Below are 19980 nucleotides of genomic sequence, written 5' to 3' on the forward strand. Positions count from 1 at the left end.
ATTGTCATTCTAAGCGCAAGCTGTGGAGATACTTTGAACATTGACTGAAATCTTTTCTGATCGAAAGTCAACAATGAAAAACAAAAACCTTCCAGTGCAGGAGACGGTAAAACCCCGGGCCAGTAACCAGCAGGTTGGTGGTGCACAGCGGAAGCTGAGCATCTCTCCTCAGGCGGCTGGTTCGGGGTCAACCGACCCGCACGAGGCTTGTCCTCAAACACAACACCCTGTGAGCTCAACAGGTTAGTGACAACACCTTAATTAGCCTAAATTACATGAAAAATTATATCCGTGTACAATCTACAGTACCGTTCAAATTTAAAAAACGCTTAACGTTAACTTAAATGTTGCTCATGATGTTAAAAATCGTTTAATTTTGAAGCTGTAGGCCGATATAAACATACAGCATCTACATGTAATTGAGAGCATTCGGAAAGACTGCTAATGTGTTATCATGTCAGTTTATTATAAGCAAGAAAAGACTTTAATAGTCAATTTACAGCTTGGGAAACTGATTTTTAGACTGGTGTAGATTTAATCAACATCTAACTCAGTCCAAAATTTACTCAGAAGAATTTAATAAACTGTTTACAATCTTCATTCCATGGCTAACACATGTATGAAAGGAAAACATGATCCACTCTTTCAATAGCTATTAACTATTGATAGCTAACATTACCATACAGTAATTTAATAGTGTGATGTGAGTAATGTTTTTAACTAATACACATTTAAGATGACCATAAATTAATATACAAGCAGCATATAAGAATGAAAATAGGCTTGTATCTAATTATTATTACAAGATTATCATGTAGCGTAATATAAGACACCAAAACCAAAGTGGAGATGATGATCTTTAATTTGTGGGTCTGAACTGAACATCAACGCAGACATGAATTACCTCACAGAAGTTTAAGACAAGTTTGTAACTTCAATTTTGATTTAATAAGATTCCAGTCACAGGGCAGCATAAGCAAAAGATTTCTTACCTAATTCAGTTCTAGCAGAAGGAACAGTTTTGAGAGCGTAAAGAGTATTTCACATCATTTTTTATTGCACGTTACATAAATAAAGTGATACAGGAGATATCACATAACAAAAAGAAACATGCTTGATGTTGGATGTATTACCCTCTTAGTTTAATAGGGTTTTAGACAGTGGGCGAATTTCAGCTGTATTCACACTATACTCAAATATATGAAATTACTTTAATTGGACAAATATAGAATTGTGCCAATTTCTTGTATTAGCAAACTAAAATAAATTATTATCATTCATACAGTGACGTCAGTCTTCACAGACCGACAGTCAAAAATGAGCACCACCGTGGATCAGGTGCAGGAGACAGTGGAGCCCTCGTCCAGCAGCCAGCAGGTTGGCGGTGTACAGCGAAGGTTGTACATCTCACCTCAGGCGGCTGGTTCGGGGACCACCGATCCGCACGAGGCTTGTCCTCAGATACACCACCCTGTGAGCTCAACAGGTCAATGACAGCATCACAGTGAAATGAAAATAAGACACAAGTGTTAACAATTATTAAATAGAAATACAATCCACAGAACTCTTTAACAGTTTAGAAACACTTAACTAAAATGATTCTGATGATTTTAAAATCTTTTAATCGTCAAGTCAAGTCAAAGTTTATTGATATAGCACAGATTTAACACAACTGTAGTTGATCCAATGTGCTTTACAATAAAACAGTTGAAAATAAAAGAAATAGAAGAGAAAACAAGAATGAGGATAAAATCAAATATCAAAACAATCAGACAAATACATAGTTGGAAGTGCCAATTATAAAGAGATCTGTACATGCCACAATTAGGTGCATATACACACACAAATACATATACACACCCCTGCACCCCTACACAACTACATATACATACCCAAACATCATTCGAATGCTAAGGTGTAAAAGTAAGTCTTTAAACTAGTTTTAAAAACACCAAGTGTTGGAGAGGTCCTAATACCCAAAGGTAAACTGTTCCAGAGTTTTTGGGGCGGCTACAGAAAAGGCCCCGTCACCTTTTGATTTGCAGCGAGAAGTTGTGTGCCTAAATGTTTCTTTTTAGAAAATATATTCGCGCCAACATATTAATTTTTCATTAGAAAGCATACGTTTTATTAAATGATTTTAATTTAATTTTTTTATGATTATCACCCATACAGTGACCGAAGTCTTCACAGACCGATGGTTTGAAATGAGCACCATAAGCACCATGTTCGATCTGGTGCAGGAGGCGGAGGAGCCCATGACCAGCAGCCAGCAGGTTGGCGGTGCACAGCTCAGGTTGAGCATCTCACCGCAGGCAGCTGGTTCGGGGAGCCCGCACGAGGCTTGTCCTCAAACTCATGCTGTGAGCTCAACAGGTCAGTGACAGCATCTAATAATATGAAAATAATGACCTAATGAATCTATACTAGTGTTCAAGTTTAGAGACTCTTGATTAAAATGTTTGTCATGAATTAAGAAGTCTTTTAATCTTAAGGTGTATGTCTAAAGGACAAAATTGTAATTGTCTCAATACTAATTTTACATTACATTAATTCATTTTCTGTCATGTAATAAATTATTTTTACCCGAACAGCGACGAAAGGCTTTACAGGCCCACAGTCAAAAATGAGCACCATTGATTCAGAGAGAATGGAAGATGTGGAGAAAAGCTTAACAGGTCAGTGAATGCATCTTAATGAGACTTGTATTAAATATAAATACAATCTATGCCCTTAAATACATTTAAGTAACTGTTTCAGGACATAATAATGCCAAGCTTCACTTAAGTTTGAAATATATTTTAGTTGTAGGGTTTTTATTTATGAAGTCCAAAAATGTGTTTCTCTCTCTTATAGATAAGCATACAAGTAAAAGGAAGGAGGAAGGCTGTAAAGCATTCTTCCAGAGAAAATTGTGTGCAGTGAAAAGTGCTTTCAAGTGCTGCCGAGGCAACAAAGTGGAGCCTCTTAATGTCCAGTTGAATGCCTCACTGGATGATAAGCGAGCAGATAACGTGCCGGGTCTTGATGATACCGGTCTAAATGATCACCAAACTGATGCCAGAGATCTAGCTGCTCATGAGCCCAATGCCATACGGGCTCAACATTTTGTCAAACGAGGCAACAAAGCCGAGCCTCTGACACCCCAGCTGAATGCCCAGCTGAAAAAACCCAAAAAGCGAGCAGATGCCCATCCCGGTCCATCCGGCTTTGGGATAACGGATCACAAAGATGCCAAAGATCCAGCTGCTCAGACGTTAAGTCCATCGGCTTTCCGGGCAGTCCCAGGCCCGTGTGATGCAGCCGGCCTTATGCTGGCTAAGCCCGAGTCATCTGACCAAAAGTGGGCTGAATTTGTTTCAGAGTTAAGGCCTGTTGAAGCCCTATCTACTCTGGAGGCTGTGACTAAAACTAGTTCGGTCGAAACGGATACGGTCAAATCAGCCGTACATGAGCCCTCACCTCTGCCAGGACCATCTCAACTGGGACAAATACCTGACACATATTTGGTCGATCCCAATCCAGCGAAGGGTGAGTCTACTTTCATGCTGAATTGCATTTGAAGTTTGTTATTGGAGTTTATCTAACCAATCAGAAATACAGGATCATCTAATCTGTTAACTTGTTCTTTCCATGTGTTTTAGATAAATACTCATCCTTATATAAACTGGGAAAGAGGCTGGGAGAGGGATATTACGGCACAGTGTATAAGGGCACACGCAAATCTGATGGTCAGAAAGTAAGTTTCATTTTTGCAATCCTGATATACTTAACATATAACAAGAATTTTCTACATCTTACTTGATTTATTTTGTACACCCATTTAATTTTTGAAGCAGATTTTAGCATTTTGTTCAAGTTTGATTATTTTAAAATATTTAAATGTGAATTTATTTTGCTGTGGTCTATTGGAAGAGTGCAAGAAGCAATTCTGTCAATCATCATATACATTAACATGACTTGATTTAATCAGTTTACATCTGTTTGTCTCTTTGTAGGTTGCCATCAAATTTGTTAAAAAGCTGCCGAGCGATGAGTACATTGACATTGTAAGATTTAACAGATCTGAATACATGTAATGAATTTTTAGACTCCACTGTACTCATTGTCAGCTAACCTTTTGTTGAACACTTTTCTACAGCCCGGACATCCTGAGCCCCTTGAAACAGAGGTTGCGCTCAATGTTCTGCTATCAAAGACTCCAAGGAGTCCGTACGTTTTGCCAATGTACCAGTGGTTTGATGAGCCTAAAAGACGGATACTTGTTTTGAAATATCCAAACCCCTGCGAGTCTGTGAATAACTTCATCAGTCGTCACAAAGGTCGCGTGAGTGAAGAGACGGCACGTGACATCATCATTCAAGCAGTGTATGGAGCGAAACACTGTCTGGAGCGGGGAGTGTTTCATCTTGACCTCACTTTGGACAACATGTTGATCAACAAAAAGACGTTAAATCTACAATTAATAGACTTTGGAGTTGGACAGTACGTTGGCAATGACGTGGACATCAATGAGGAGATAGGTGAGTGTTATTTGGTTATTCACAAACTTACTTTCAAGTCTCTGCACATTATTTACAGCAGATTCAAGTTTATTAATTGGAATTTACTGTGGGTTGGTGCCATTATAGATTCAGCAGATATTTCGTAATGTGATAAATTCTGCATTTCATGTGTTTGCTAAACTCATCATGAAAATCTCATGCTTCCATGAACAGAGGAACACCTTCCAAAGGAGTTCTATAGGAGACGCAGATATTTACTTGAAAATACAACAGTCTTCTCCATCGGTGCTATGATGTATGAAATACTACACGGACACCCACCCAAAAGGACGCGTGGAAATGATCTGATTCTTAAACCCAGTTTATCCAAAGGTGGAAGAATAGCATCAATAATAGCAATAATAAGAACAATTGTAGCCCATAACTAACCAGATCTCTTTTTAAAACCTGTACAGAATGCTGTGATTTATTAGCTCAGTGCTTGAATTGCAACACACTTTCAAGACCACATATAAAGCAGATCATTGACCATGAGTGGTTTAGGGGAACAGAACGACAGGAAGAGCTTCAGGAACCAGGTAGTGTAACAAATAGTTTGACAGAAGACCTCAAACCCCTTTCCACCCAGAATCACCGAATATTTTTTTCTTCTTTTTTGACAGCAGAGATGACTCCCATGAAGAAGAACATTTGGAAGAAACTGAACAAATTTTTCACACAGACCAAAAAGGCTACGGAAAAACCACTGGTACCTGAGCCCTCCCCTGTGCCAGCTCCATCTCAAAAGGATAAAACTCCTGACACATATTTATGTAACCCTAAACCAGCGAAGGGTGAGTCTACTTTTATTTTTGTTGTAGGTCTGGCAGCTGAATTGTTTTTGATTTTTTAAATAAAATAATTTTTTCCGTTACAAGTGTTGTAAACCATTCAGAATCTACAGAATCTAATCTATTAACATGTTTTTTTGTATGCATTTTAGGTAAATTCACTTCCCGATATAAACTGGGAGAGAAGCTGGGAGAAGGAAGCTTTGGCACAGTATTTGAGGGCATTCGCAAATCTGATGGCAAGAAAGTACGTTTCATTTTCGCAAGCCCAATATACTTTGAGTCCTAACAAAACTTGTTAGATTTCCCTGATTTTAACATAACATTCGAACACTCAAATCTGAAGAATTTTCTACACATTTTACTTATATTTTACTTATATTTTTAATATAAAACTATGTTCAAATTTTTGCTGTGGTCTTGAAAGTGTGCTGGAACAGTGTGGGAAGCAGTGCTATCAATCATCATATATATACACAAATACACTTTCATCAGTTTCATCTGTTTACATCTGTTTGTTTCTTTATAGGTTGCCATCAAAATTGTTAGTAAGATACCAGTCAACAAAATGATTGAAGTTGTAAGTTGAAGAGACTTAACATCTTTAAATACATATTATGCATACATTTTATTATAAATACCTACAGTGGGGTCCAAGTCTTAAAACCACATTAAAAATCAAGAAAACATTTTTTTTTAAAATTCTAGAGTAACGTGATCATTAAAGCAAAAGGGAAAATAAAGTTTGCATTTTTTTTAACTGAAAATGATACTTATAATAATAAAATCAATAATAATAAACTACTTCTACATGCAAAGTAGAAGTATTTTATTAGTGGTTTCAATACTTTGGACTCCACTGTATCTCATAAAAAAAAAGAGTACCTATTGTCAGCTAATCTTTTGTTGAACACTTTTCTGCAGCCTGGTTATCCTGAGCCCCTCGTTACAGAAATTGGGCTCAATGTTTTGCTGTCAAAGCATCCAAGATGTCCCTACGTTCTGCCAATGTACCAGTGGTACGATGAGCCCAAGAGACGCATACTGGTGTTAGAACATCCACACCCCTGCGAGACCCTAAGTAGTTTCATGACGCGCAACGGGGGTCGTCTCACTGAAGCAGTGGCACGGGATTTAATAATCCAAGCACTGCGTGGGGCGAAACACTGCCTTGAACGGGGTGTGTTTCACCAGGACATCAATTTGAACAACCTGTTGATCAACACAGAGACACTGAGGCTAAAATTAATAGACTTTGGTGCTGGGCAACATTTTGACACTAGTGTGGACATCAACGAGTTGCTAGGTGAGTGTTAATGATATTTGATTCTTCATCGAGCTTTAAAGTCTGCACATTATTTATAGCGGATCCATGTTTGTAAATCCAACAATTGGAATTTAGCAGATATTCTCTGTTAGATATTGCACTGATAAATTATGCAATTTATGTGTTTGCTAAACTGTGAAAATCTTGTGCTTACATGATTAGGCAAACCCTCACCGTTTGAGTTTTCAAAGAGGTGCCGATATCTGGCTGAATTAACAACAGTCTGGGATCTCGGCACCGTCCTGTATGAAATGTTGCATGGATACCACCCCACTGAAGAGGGCTTTAAAAAGAAGTTTCATCTCAGTTTATCCAAAGGTGAGAGAACAGCATCAATAATAGCAAAAATAAGAACTTGAGTGTAGAACATAACTAACCAGATCTCTTGTCCAAACCTGTACAGAATGCGTCGATTTATTAACTCAGTGCCTGAACCGCAACAGAATGTTGAGACCGTCTGTACAGCAGGTTATAGACCATGAGTGGTTTAGGGGAATAGTGCAGCAGGAAGAGCCTCAGGAGTCAGGTAGTGTAAAACATAGTCTGAAAAAGGACCATAACCCAGAAACACAGAATTAATATTTCTTTATATTTATTGATACAGCAGCAGAGTTAAGTCCTGTGAAGAAAGAAAAAGGAAGACGAAGTGCTTTTAATAACAAATTGAGAAAAGTTTTCAGAAAGAAAGAACGAAATTACAATTTACAATAAAAATATATTAACTAAAACCTTTAAAGGTGTCATGAACTGCATCTTTTTATTTTATTTTATGTTTTCTAAGGCAGGGGTCAACAACCTTTTTTACACCGTGAACCAGTTTAAGCTTTTAAAAAAATCTGCGGAGTAGGGGTGGGGGTCGCTCAGTTGCTGTTCAAACAAAGTGCTGAAAATCTTCTGCGCAATGTAGAACGTTTAAAACGGAAGATCAAAGAAAAAAGTGTTAAAAGTGTACCCATTAAAATATGTTTATTGCAGTAAAACAGTTTATTTTGATCATGGTGCCACAATCGTTGGATAATTCTGAAGTTGTTTTCCAGAAGCCTGCAATTACTTTTTCGAGGTACATTTGCAAATGATTCATGAAGTCATACATCTGTCTATTTTACGGTTTTATCGGTTATCGCATAGCGCGCCAGTGAACTTCCAGTCTGTATTTATTTATCGGTCTGGTTAGTGGCTAAACTGATCTCTGAAACAATTACCTTGCCGAAAAATTTAAAGTTTTGGTTTGCTAAAGATGAGGGGAGACGACGAGCATGGATCTCAATGAAGGCGGAGAGGCAGCCAGGCAAGAATTTAAAGACCTGTATCTAACATCGTACTATATACATTCATTTAACACAGTAACGTTTGCTCAGTGTAATAGTTGATACACATTAGATATGATACATGAACGAAGGTCATTTATTTCCCTTGTTATCACAAATAAACTACCAGTGTAGTTTTCCACATAGAAGTGTAAATAGGCTATAATTTTGACCCCAACTTTAATATAGTGAAAGCATGGTAATGATGTTTATGGCAGACTAATTACCATTTTACTACAAATACCATGGTTATTGTGGTGAGAGACTTTAATAAGTTTGAGGCTACTGTGGTTTTACTATAAATAAACCCCCCAAATACTATGCCAGTATAATTAAACAATGGTTATTTTAAAGAGCTGCTGGCCTTTTCTGCCTAATCCCCAGGATTAATGAAACGAGATGGCAGTAAAAAAATTTAGTAAACTGTATTTATATTATTTTAATAATATTATATTATTATATTTTTCTCTGTTAATTTTGACCACTTAACATGCGTTATTACTTTAATTTAAAGCTTGCAGTATAGTAAAAATAGACTCTGTGCATAAACGATAGCTGCACTGCTGCAGACGCACCGCTCCTTGATACACTGATGGACAGTGTGCAGTGTAAAAGTTGTAAAAAAAAAAACCTTGATCGTTTCATGCAGCATGACACTAACATTTGAACCTCTTGTTTTGCAAATAAATGCTTCTTTTGTTCATTATTTGACATGCATTTGTTGACACAAATTTTTAGACAACTTTGCATTTTAACAAAAATATTTCAACAGCATTACTGAAAAACTTTATTCTAATTTTAACGCCATAATTTATTAATTTATTTTCAATTTAACAAAACACTATCAGTTTGGGAAATTAAATCGATTCTTTATATGGGGGTTTCACTTCAGAAGATGTGAATATTATCTGTATTTTGCCTCTCGTCTTAAAAATGCCGCCATTTTTCGTAACTTAACTTAAAACAAAACCAAAAAAGAGAGGATCATGGAGGAAGGTCACTGTACCCAAGGACAGCTCAGGCAAAATTAAAGCCTAATGTGTGGAATTATTTCAAAGATGAATTCAGCATTTGTTGAATTTCGAAAACTGTTTTATTATGTTGCATGGATACCACCCCAGAAGTATAAAGCAGGGTAATTCATCATCCCAGTTTATCCAAAGGTGAGAGACTAGCACCAATAAAGCACTAATAAGAACATGAGTGTAGCACATAACTAACAAGATCTCTTTAAGAGAATGCTCTGATTTATTAGCTCAGTGCCTGCATGGTAATGCAGTGAGACGACCATATATACATCAGCTCATAGACCATAAGTGGTTTAGGGGAAAAGTGTGACAGGAAGAGCTTCAGGAGCCAGGTAGTGTAACATAGTTTGACAGAAACCTCACACCCCTTCCCACCCAAAATTAATTATTTTTCATTTTTATTGATACAGCAGAGTTGACTCACGTGAGGAAAGAAAAAGAAGCTCAAGGAGAAACATTTAAAAATTATTTTCACAAAGTCGCCGCCTGTCGCAGGCCCATCTACATTGGAGGCTAAAACCAGTCGGACCGAAACAGATAAGTTCAAACCAGCCGTACCCGAGCACTCACCCATTTCCTCACATGTGCCAGTTCCATTACACATGGATAAAACTCCTGACACATATTTTATAAACCTAAACCAGCGAAGAAGGGTGAGTCTACTTTCATTATTACTTGTCATTGCATTTTTATTTTGTTTAGGTCTGGCAGCTGAATTGCTTAATTTTTTTTTTATTTGTATATGTGATATGTAAAATACGATGAGGCCATCGCAACTGGCCCACCTTTACAGGTACTTAGCATTGCACCAACTGTGAGCAGTAGCATCGCTTCTCCTCTCCTTCTCTTTTTTCTTTCCAAGCATCAGGTCAAAGAGTTGGTAGGTACAGCTGATTCATCGATTTAAGCCCATGACACCTCTAGTGTATTGTAAACCATTCAGAAATGCAAGATCCAATCTATTAACATGTACTTTTTGTATGTGTTTTTGGTAAAATCTTTTCCCAATACAAAGTAGGAGAAATGCTGGGAGAAGCAGGCTTTGGCACAGTATTTGAGGGCATTCACAAATTTTATGATAAGAAAGTAAGTTTTCACAAGCCCAATTAACTTTGAGGCTTAACATATTGTGTCCACTAGTTTGGTTATAACTTGTCAGAATTCCTTAACTTTAACATAACATCAGCCAGTCGTATATTAACCCTAGGCAACAAGGCATCACGGCATGTCCAAATCCAGTGTTTGATTTACTTCCTGTCTCCTGAGATACCTTCATCGTCTTGTCCCACAATTCTATGCTAGTGTGCACGGGTAGGAATGCGATTGTTTGAGCCTGGTCGAGTTTGAAAAAATAAAATAGCGGCCAAGAAAGTGGCTGAAGCACAAATTTAGTATAAATAGTTACATTTTTACACCTTTTGGGGCTGTTTACACTTGGTATTAGGATGTGTTTTCATCGATCGGATCACAAGTGGACGAGAGAGACACATTACGTTTACACCTGGTATTTAAATCAGTCTCTTTTGTCTACTTTCGACCGCTTCTGTGCTGAATACTGTGAGGGGGTGGTCTGTGAGACGGTGGGCGAATCTCTCTGCTGTCATTCAACATTCTCTGAATTTTCAGCGCAATTGATGAAATAGGATCGCGCAACTTTCACACGCTTTCAAAACGAAACTACGGAGATCAGACGCTTTAGTTTTATCACTGAAAGGCTAAAAGTAGCGCTGTTCACCGTGTTCACGCCAGAAGTCAGAAAGAACTAAAACATTGTGTTCAGTACCTCAGATTAGATAAATGGGCGGAGAGAAGGCGGTCGCAGGTGGCTGTTAGAACGCATTCAACCACATGTGCGTTCCGCAACTCCAAAGCGATCCGATCAAAAGTGGTTTCAACTACCTCTGAATGTGGTTGAAAGTGGTCGAAAGTGGACAAGCTCAAAACGTTTTGAACACCGTTTACACCTGGCATTAAAGTCGTCCACTTTTGATCCGATCGACGAAAACGCATGTTAATGCCAAGTGTAAACAGCCTCTTTGATTGCATTTCAAAGGTTTAATATAACTGCATGTCATGCAGTTATATTAAACCTTTACTATGTGATCAGATTAGTGTTGTGCCGATAGACGATAGTATCGCGTATCGACGATCTTTAGACATATCGCCAATGGCAGACTTTCATGGCGATAGTCATGACGATAGTTGGCGAATGGTTATTATTATTATTATTATTATCATCATAGTTTTATATTAACACCCACAATGCATGCTTTTCCTCACATGAGGGTTTGTGGGCTTCACTTTACGCGCAGAGCTTGTAAAGAGAGAATTCCTTTTTGCACGTACCTGCACTTAATGTGCCCGTCTTGGACTCCTTCTACCACTAAATCCAGCGCGCCGCGTCATGAGCAGCTGCGCTTCTCTCTGTCTCACGTGCACGCGCTCTCGCGTCTGTCCGAAGTCTAAACATAAACCAAAGTAGTAATCCTTATGTATTTGTTCAGTTGAATGCGTTTAATGCGTTTCATGCGAGCTGAGGCAAACTTTACTTTTTGTTTAAAATATGACCCGCTGCATATTAGCGCCTCTCTCTCACTCTCGCGTACGTGCAGAAAGAGCTGCGCTCTGTCCGAAGTCAGATCACTAGGTATTAATCCTGTTTATGATATGCATTTCAAGGAGTTGTAGCAACACGTCCCTCGTGTTTAATATATGATTGCGTTTAAAATATGATTGCGTTCCGCTGGACCGATGCGTTTAAAAAGGCACCTCATGAGAGCACCACTGCTTGACACGAGTAGTCTTCTGCAACAGCACTAAACCAATGCATTGAATTGTTTGTATGTGCGCGCACGTGTGTGTGCGTGCGCAGATGCATGTTTTTACAGTTATAAAGTAATCATGGTTAGGGTTTTAATGACGCGCTCGCATTAATGGCATCAGGTTTAAGAAGGTTGCGGTCATGACGGTGTTGCTCTTGTTTTTTTGTCCACCCATCAAGTGACTTGTTATAATGAGTAAAAAATTTACAAATAAAAAAATGAGTAAACTACTTCCCCGCCCCCCGATAACATCGTGTATCGCCGATCTCACAGGCTGACGATAGGACGATCTGAAAATAGGGCATATCACCCAACACTAGATCAGATGTTATCTGTCAGGAATTTCTTAAACCATATGGGTCAGTTTCCCAGACAGGGATGAGACTAGTTTTAGACTAAAATAAATTTAAAAGCGGTCCAAACTGAAAACAACTTGCACTTACATGTCTTAAAATACATCAGTGCCCTTTGTTTTGCCTTAAAATGCACACAAGTAATGTTTTTAATAAGGCATGTTTGTTAAAACTAGTTATATTTCCTAATAAAACTAAGGCCTAGTGACTAGTCCTGGCTTAAACTAATCCCTGTATGGCAGGGGTGTCAAACTTAATTTCATCCCGGGCCACATCAGCATTACGGTTACTCCCAAAGGGCCGGTTGTATTTGAACGACTGTATGAATGTATCAACTCTTTTATTACTGTATATTGCATAATGATTACTATTGGTTTTGTTAATAAATTAATTAATACCTAGCTTTGAAAGTAGAACCCAGGCAACTAATTACAAAGTGTATAGAGTACAACTGTTCTACAGATTATTTTAAAAATAATTGTGGTGACAAAAACACATGGGGCCCTATTTTAACGATCTAAGCGCATTGTCTAAAGCGCACAGCGCAACGTCTAAATGGGCGTGTCCGAATCCACTTTTGCTAATTTAACGACGGGAAAAATGTTTTTTTGCACCGAGCGCATGGTCGAAAAGGGTAGGTCCTATTGTAATGGGAGTATTTTGGGCGTAACGTGCAGTAAAACAAATGAGAGTCTCAGCTCTCATCCCCTTTAAAAGCAAGTTGGGCTGGCGCTATGTCTAATCCCTATTTAGATGACGTATTTTGTAAACTGAAAAACTAAGCGGTTGTAACAAACAGGAGATAAAGAATTTACAAACGGCTCTCCGCACGTTTCAGCACTTTGGACAGCGTTTTTTTTAGCAAAGAGTTTTTTTTTAAGCATTATTTAAAAATGTTTAGCATCTGACCATATACACAGGTACAGAGTCATCATATACAATAAATCTGTGAGGTAGCATTAAAAAAACATTTAAAAACAGATGCGTTTGTTTAAACCAAAGCATTTATTTACATACCAGGCTGCAGGTGAAGCAGCTCTTTGCGCCTTCTAACGTCTCATAATTAGTCCTCATTTATGTCCAAGAGACTCAATAATAATCTTTTACATTCAATCCTTTAATCTTTTATATTTAAAAGCATTTTTGTGCTGCTGCGCATTCATGTACTTTGTGATAAGCAAACCCGCGTTGTCCTCCCGTTTATAGGCGCATATTATGCGCTCTTTAAATAACATAAAACATATTGCGCCATTGACTTTAGACTTTAGACCAGGTTTTTGTTGGTCAATGGAGTAGTCTATTTTAGTTGCCTCAAAATAGCAACGCGCCAACAATGCGCCTGAACACACCTCATTTTCAGACCAGAACGCCCATGGGCGCAAAAGAGGGCGCAAATGCATTTGCTATTTAAACAACGCGGCGCTAAACGTGAAAATTAGGGTGGAAACTAGCGAAAGACACTTGCGTCGCGCATTGCGCCGGGTGTAAGATAGAGCCCATGTTGTATGTGAGTACACTCAAAATGTTCTGTTATCCTTCATTGTGCAGGTAAGAAAATTAGATGCATTTTAAGATACTAATAAAGAGTTTTACAATCTCCACCACAATATGCATTTATTAGACACACATACTCTCATTTCTTGCCCTCTTTACAAAAAAGCTGTGATTTTTTACCTGGCTTTAAGTGTCTGACTGACTGACGTCTCATGAGTTCAGTGTTGTAGGCCAGTGGTTCTCAAACTTTTTCAGCGTGCGGCCCCCCTTTTGTATGGCGCATTCCTTCGCGGCCCCCCCAAAGAAAATTTATGACAAGAAACTGTTTTAAAACTCAACTTTTGATTAACCAAAACATATTAAATGATACTAAGTAGTGCTGTTGGTTATAAGTCTTATTTTTTTTTGGTTTAATTGCAAAGAATTCATGATAAATTAATTTATTTTATAAAATGTCATAAAACTGGGGCCCCCCTGGCACCATCTCCTGGCCCCCAGTTTGAGAACCACGCTTGTAGGCTACAGATCGTTTCAATCGTTTATTAAAGGGGACAGAGAATGAAAAACCATTTTTACCTTGTCTTTGTTGAATAATGGTAGTCTACCCACATTCACAAACATACAAAAAGTGCTAAACATGCTAAACATCTCAGTCTCATAGAAATTCCTCTTTTAGAAATGTCAGCCAGAAAACTGCCCAATCTGAAAAACTGATGCTTATGACATCACAGGCATCTAACTGCCCCTCTACTTTAAAATAATTAACTAAATTTTTTGAGTGGCAGCAAAGTCAGCCAATCAGTAATGAGATTGCAAGTTAAGCCAGTAGGGGGAGCCAAATAGGTGCAAAACCACTTGTTTAAAATCCCCCACCTTAATAGAGCTATCTGAGAGAGGTTTTTAGGAAGCTTCTAAGGCATTACAGACCCAAACAAAAAAATGTTTGTCATATCACAGAACAAGGATAAATACTTCGTTCAATCATTCTATGTCACCTTTAAAAGTAATCGGTTCAGATGAGTCATTAGTTCGCGTATTTAGCGGGAATACGCGTTGTAAACTAATCCCCGCTGGACATCGCGAAACATTTCTGTAAACAAGACAGAAAACATTTTCTCGCTGGATGCGCATGACGAGAGAGGGAGAGAAAGAACGAGCAGATACTGTCCATTTCTAAATTCAAAGGCTGCAGCCTGGGGAGGTCGCATATGCAGCGTCATCAAGCCTGGTTTATTTGGGTTAACTGACCATTACATTCGCAAGTCATACGCATATTACAACTATTTACTATAAACGAAGAATAATATTTAACTTTATAATTGTTAATATTCTGAAACAAGACAGTCTTGATGACGTATGCAGCCTGGAAATGCGACCTCCGGACGCTGCAGCCTTTGCATTAAGACACGGCCACTTTAGCAGTGCGCGCGTGCGGAGCACTGCTCGCTCTCTCTCATGCAATCATCAACATTATCACTATAATTACATTACAAAAAGACTTTGGCGGGACAAAAATTTGTTTTGGTGGCTGCTAAAAAAAATCAATGTAGGAAATAAACTGCAAAAAATAAAACTTAAAAAAACCAATAAAATAATCTGTAAACTCTCGCGGGCCACATAATTAACATAATTTGTAAACTCTCGTGGGCCAGATGAAATGAGGGGGCGGGTCGGATTTGGCCCGCGGGCCTTGAGTTTGACACCCCTGCTGTATGGGAAACCGCCCCTATGTGAGCTCTGTGGATTCCACTTAAAAGAATTTAAGTCTTCTGATTTGAAGGAATAAGTCTTGGCAAGTTTTCAAATAAATTCTATCTTGGTACATTACAAATGAAAATGAATTAGTGAGTTATTGAACTGGCTGGGGTGCACATTTGCACAATGGTGTTGATCCAGGATCACATCCTACTTTGTGAAATCACGTTCACCGTAGTGAGATATGTCACTTCATATCGTCTACCCACGTGACGACTGATGGGACAATATGAGTGCATAATTTTTAGATGCGCACTTTTCAATTTGAAAAATGGAGAAAGAAACTGAGTCTGACTCTGCACCACCATTTTCAATTAAAAAGAGAAATTGTGGGTACAAGAAAGACTGGGAGAATAAATATTTGTGGCTGACAGCCCATAAGATGTCCCCAGAACACTGAACAGTTTTTTTCCCTGCGCCTGCCTTTACTAACATGCAAGTTCCCCAACCATCCTCCCCCTTCTCGTTCCGTGAACCTCTGGAGTTGTGAGTTAAGACTTTTTTTTAACTGTTCCAGTGTTGTTGAGCAACTACAATTTATTGTTAATCCTATCATTTTATATTATAATTTATTTACAGTGAATAAATTGTAATGAAAAATAAATTAAATAGGCTAGCTAAAGTAAATCTACTGCGCTGTGTCTCTATTGACTTATGGCTAAGCCACGCCCCCAAACGCAATGAGCCAATCACAGTGCACATAGTTTAACATTAAATAACATCATATTTGTCCAAGTCAATAACGATTAACATTGGCTGCTAACGTATATTTTGCATTTTGAAGTAGACGCTATCTGACGAAGCTCGCGCTATTTAAATGTGCACTTCTGGTTTACAATACCTCCGAGTTGTCCTAGACGCGACTCGGCACGGCGCTGAGAGGCCGGTGTGCGATCCCCTTTAGTGCCTGTAAAGTAGGTACTTTGTGAAATTCAGTACCTTCTCAGTAAGTATGCGATTTCGGATTCAGCTAATGTGTGGGGAAACACTGCCATGTATTTTACAGGTGACTTTGATGAAGCAAAAAACACACACAAACGTATTACCTACCCAATTGAAATATGCCTAGCTGAATTGTTATATCAATTACATGACTAGTAGATTATATAACATTATAAACCAAAAACATCCTTACCTTTAGTGATCTCACCAGTTCCTACTAAGACGGGAAGGCGCGACGCCAAACTGTGGTCTCTGGGAGAAATTTCTTGCTGTGGGCAGGTAGACTGCCATAGATACGCAGCCCAAAGAAACACTAGTGGTTCGCGTGCATACTGATGTTTTGCCATGCAGTGTTCTGAAGGTTGAGCATCTCACATCAGGCAGCTGGTTCGGGGACCACCAACCTGCAAGAGTAAGTTCAACAGGTCAGTGATAGCATCTATATGACATGGAAATAATGACATTTATTTTTAAATATAAATAATACAATTTACAGAACTGTTCAACAGATTAGACCCACTTAAATAAAAATTATTTTAAAATCTTTTCATCTTAAGTTGTATGCCTAAATGTTTCTCATTTCTTTTCAAGACAAATAAATAAATGTGCATACATTTCATTTAATAAATTATTATTACAGTGGCCGAAGTCTTCACAGACCGATGCTAAGAAATGAGCACCATAAGTACCACCAATAATCCAGTACAGGAGGTGGAGGAGCCCTTGACCAGCAGCCAGCAGGTTGGCGCTGCAAAGTGAAGGTTGAGCATCTCATCTCAGGCGGCTGGTGCGGGGACCACCGACCCAAACCCATGCTGTGAGCTCAACAGGTCAGTAACAGCATCTAAATAATATGGAAATAATGACCTAATGAAACTATTCAAGTTTAGAGACTCTTGATTAAAATGTTTGTCATGATGAATTTAAAAATCTTTTATGGTTAAATGTTTGCAATTACTTTTGTTAGACAGAAACATAACTATCTTAATTTATTAAATGCATTTTAAATAAATTGACAGAAGTTAAAGTTATTTTACTTGAACAGTGACCAAAGGCCCATGGTCAGAAATAAGCACCACCATTGATTCAAAGAGAGAGGATGATGAGAGAGTGGATGACGTGAAGAAAAGCTTAACAGGTCAGTGAAACTGTCTTAATGAGACTTGTGTTAGAAATAAATAAAATATATGCCCTTCAAAATAAATAAAAATAAGGAAATGTTTTAGGCACATGTTCATGCCAAGATTCAATTTTGTTTGAATATTAGTTGTAGTATTTAAAGTTCAGGGTTCTGGAAGTCCAAAAATGTGTTTCTTTTCTTTAAAGATGAGCAAACAAATAAAAGAAAGAAGAAAGGCTGTCAAGCATTCTTCCAAAAAAAATGATGTGCAGTGAAAACTGCTTTCAAGTGCCGCAGAGGAAACAAAGCGGAGCCTCTCAATATCCAGTTAAATGCCCCACTGGATAAAAAGCAAGCAGACACCGGGCCTGGTCTAGATAGCGGTCTAAATGATCACCAAACTGATGCCAGAGATCCAGCTGCTTATGAGCCAAAGTCATGTGATGCCATGCAGACTCGATCTATTTCAGAATTAGTGCCTAAGAGACAACAAAATCAAGCCTCTGTTAATCCAGCTGAATTCCTATGATATTTATAATATAATACATTTGTATCCAATCTAGTAGCTTTTTTTGTCTATTCTATCTAAACCATGCAAAGTAGAAGTATTTTATTTGTGGTCTCAATACTTTGGACTCAAGTGTTCTCAATATACATGCACATGAAAGATTACCTATTGTCAGCTTTTGTTAAACACTTTTCTGCAGCCTGTCATTTTGAGCCCCTTGTTAAAGAAGTTGGTCTCAATGTTCTGATGTCAAAGCCTCAGAGAAGTCCATACGTTCTGCCAATGTACCAGTGGTTTAATGAGCCCAAAAGACGTATACTGGTGTTAGAATATCAAAATCGCTGAGAGTCTGAGGAATTTCATCATGGAGGTTTGTGAGTGAAGAGATGGCACGTGATTTAATAATCCAAGCACTGTGTGGAGCAAAACACTGTCTTGAGCGGGGTGTGTTTCATCAGGACATCAATTTGGACAACCTGTTGATCAACACAGAGACACTGAGGCTGAAATTAATAGACTTTGGCATTGGGCATGTTGACATTGGTGTGAACATCAACCAGCGAGTAGGTGAAAGTTAAAAATATTTGAGTTCCTGGGTTATTTAATTCTGCAAATTAGTTGGGGTAATGCAGAATTGTTTGGTTTGGCTTGTTATAACTATTTGTATATTTAATAATGGTTAATTTCAATGGTTTATTTATTTGGGGGAGGGTATAATGGTGTGTGTGTGTGTGTGTAATGGACTAGTCCTGTGTATATAGGCTTCCCTCATGTTGATGGGGTTTTTTCTTCAGGTTAGGACCCTGTTGTTAAGTCTTGTTTTGTTTGATTGTATTGGGTCAGATTTAGATTGATTTATTGAGTTATTTTTCCAATTTAATTTGTAACTTTGACGTTTTAACAGAGTAAACAATCTTTTTGGAAAACCTCTTGCCTTTGGCTGCTAGATATTACAAAGATATTATCTAGATATTACAAAATTTGTAAATATGTTTATAAACATTTTCCTCCTATTGTCATGGAACTGTCAATGATCTGTTTTGATTCCTTGGGTTAAACTCAGTATGAATATACCAAATAGCCCTAGATAAGTTAACACGTCAGAATTGTTTGATAAATTTGATGATTTCTATATTTCTGTTAGTCTGTTAATCATTTATCAGTAACATGTAACTTATGAAACTCCTGACCATTAGTAGTTTACTGTTAAAATATAATCTTTCTCCTGTACAATAACTAAGAAATATTCTAGTACATGCGTGTTTAATTTATGAGGGGAATGCAAACACTAAGTTAGCTTAAAGGTCAAAAAGTGTAGACACTATATGACAGATTAAAATAATCGTTCATGAATTGTTATTATTTGAGGTTTACCTTAGCAGGTGGTCGGTTGGCATCTCCCCACTGGTTACTAGTAGGGGATGCAGGCTCGCTGATAAAGCACGTTGTTTTTCTCAGAGTTTCAAATGTGTTGACGCTTTAAACTGTGATTGTATGTTACCAATGTGGCTCCTGCTTACGAATGCTCTTCGCACCGCTGTAATCTCACAATCCATCGGCTCAGCAGCAGCCTACTTCCGCCATTTTGGAGTGAAAGCGGCTGTCTAGCTTCTTGCTTTCGCTATGGCAATGTCAGCTGCTTTTTAAAAAAAAAAAAACGTACATTACAGTTAAAATCTATGAATGATGACGACACAGAATAACGTACAATCACTAGACTAGTGATCATCAAATTCTTTAAAGTTTATTTTACAGACTTTATGTTTAAGTTTTATGTTTCGCATATCGAAAGTGTTGGGAGAGTGGAAAAGACCATTAAAAATGTTATTTAAAACACGCATTTCACTCGCGCTCCTACCGTTACGTTGAGCTGCCTGTTTCAGTCAGATGCAAAATGGCGGCAAATTTAAATCTGCGTTGTCTGATTGGATGATTGACATGACGCGATTACGCGTCTGGGTGGAACTTTACTTCCGGGCTCAATGGTCT

The 19980-nt window shown here is 38.1% G+C and overlaps 1 protein-coding gene and 1 long non-coding RNA gene across 7 annotated transcripts; one reads left to right on the forward strand and one right to left on the reverse strand.

Moving 5' to 3' along the window:
• Positions 1-8629, forward strand: LOC129428133 (uncharacterized). Of its 2 annotated transcripts, none has more exons than XM_073876119.1 (17): positions 1-242; positions 1286-1486; positions 2176-2376; positions 2595-2678; positions 2857-3531; positions 3645-3739; positions 3999-4049; positions 4142-4523; positions 4719-4877; positions 4961-5083; positions 5168-5338; positions 5488-5582; positions 5865-5915; positions 6260-6641; positions 6825-6980; positions 7066-7188; positions 7267-8629. In XM_073876119.1, the coding sequence occupies exons 1-17, from the start codon at positions 74-76 to the stop codon at positions 7371-7373; spliced, it is 3225 nt and encodes a 1074-aa protein (XP_073732220.1). In that variant the 5' UTR covers positions 1-73; the 3' UTR covers positions 7374-8629. The 2 variants fall into 2 exon arrangements, with proteins under 2 accessions (XP_073732220.1, XP_073732221.1); XM_073876120.1 differs by having other exon boundaries at positions 5171-5338.
• LOC141369478 (uncharacterized) lies at positions 1121-19980 on the reverse strand. 5 transcript variants are annotated; one of them, XR_012373226.1, is made up of 9 exons: positions 19366-19978; positions 18157-18467; positions 17401-17962; positions 17053-17207; positions 16557-16802; positions 7040-7205; positions 6837-6945; positions 6221-6547; positions 1121-1471 (listed from the first exon to the last, which is right to left on the reverse strand). It is a non-coding gene; the product is annotated as an uncharacterized lncRNA (long non-coding RNA). The 5 variants fall into 5 exon arrangements; XR_012373227.1 differs by lacking the exon at positions 1121-1471 and having other exon boundaries at positions 5822-6547; positions 6817-6945; positions 19366-19980; XR_012373224.1 differs by lacking the exon at positions 1121-1471 and having other exon boundaries at positions 5822-6547; positions 17002-17207; positions 19366-19979.

The sequence above is a fragment of the Misgurnus anguillicaudatus genome, chromosome 14 (assembly GCF_027580225.2).
Source record: "Misgurnus anguillicaudatus chromosome 14, ASM2758022v2, whole genome shotgun sequence".
NCBI lineage: Eukaryota > Metazoa > Chordata > Actinopteri > Cypriniformes > Cobitidae > Misgurnus > Misgurnus anguillicaudatus.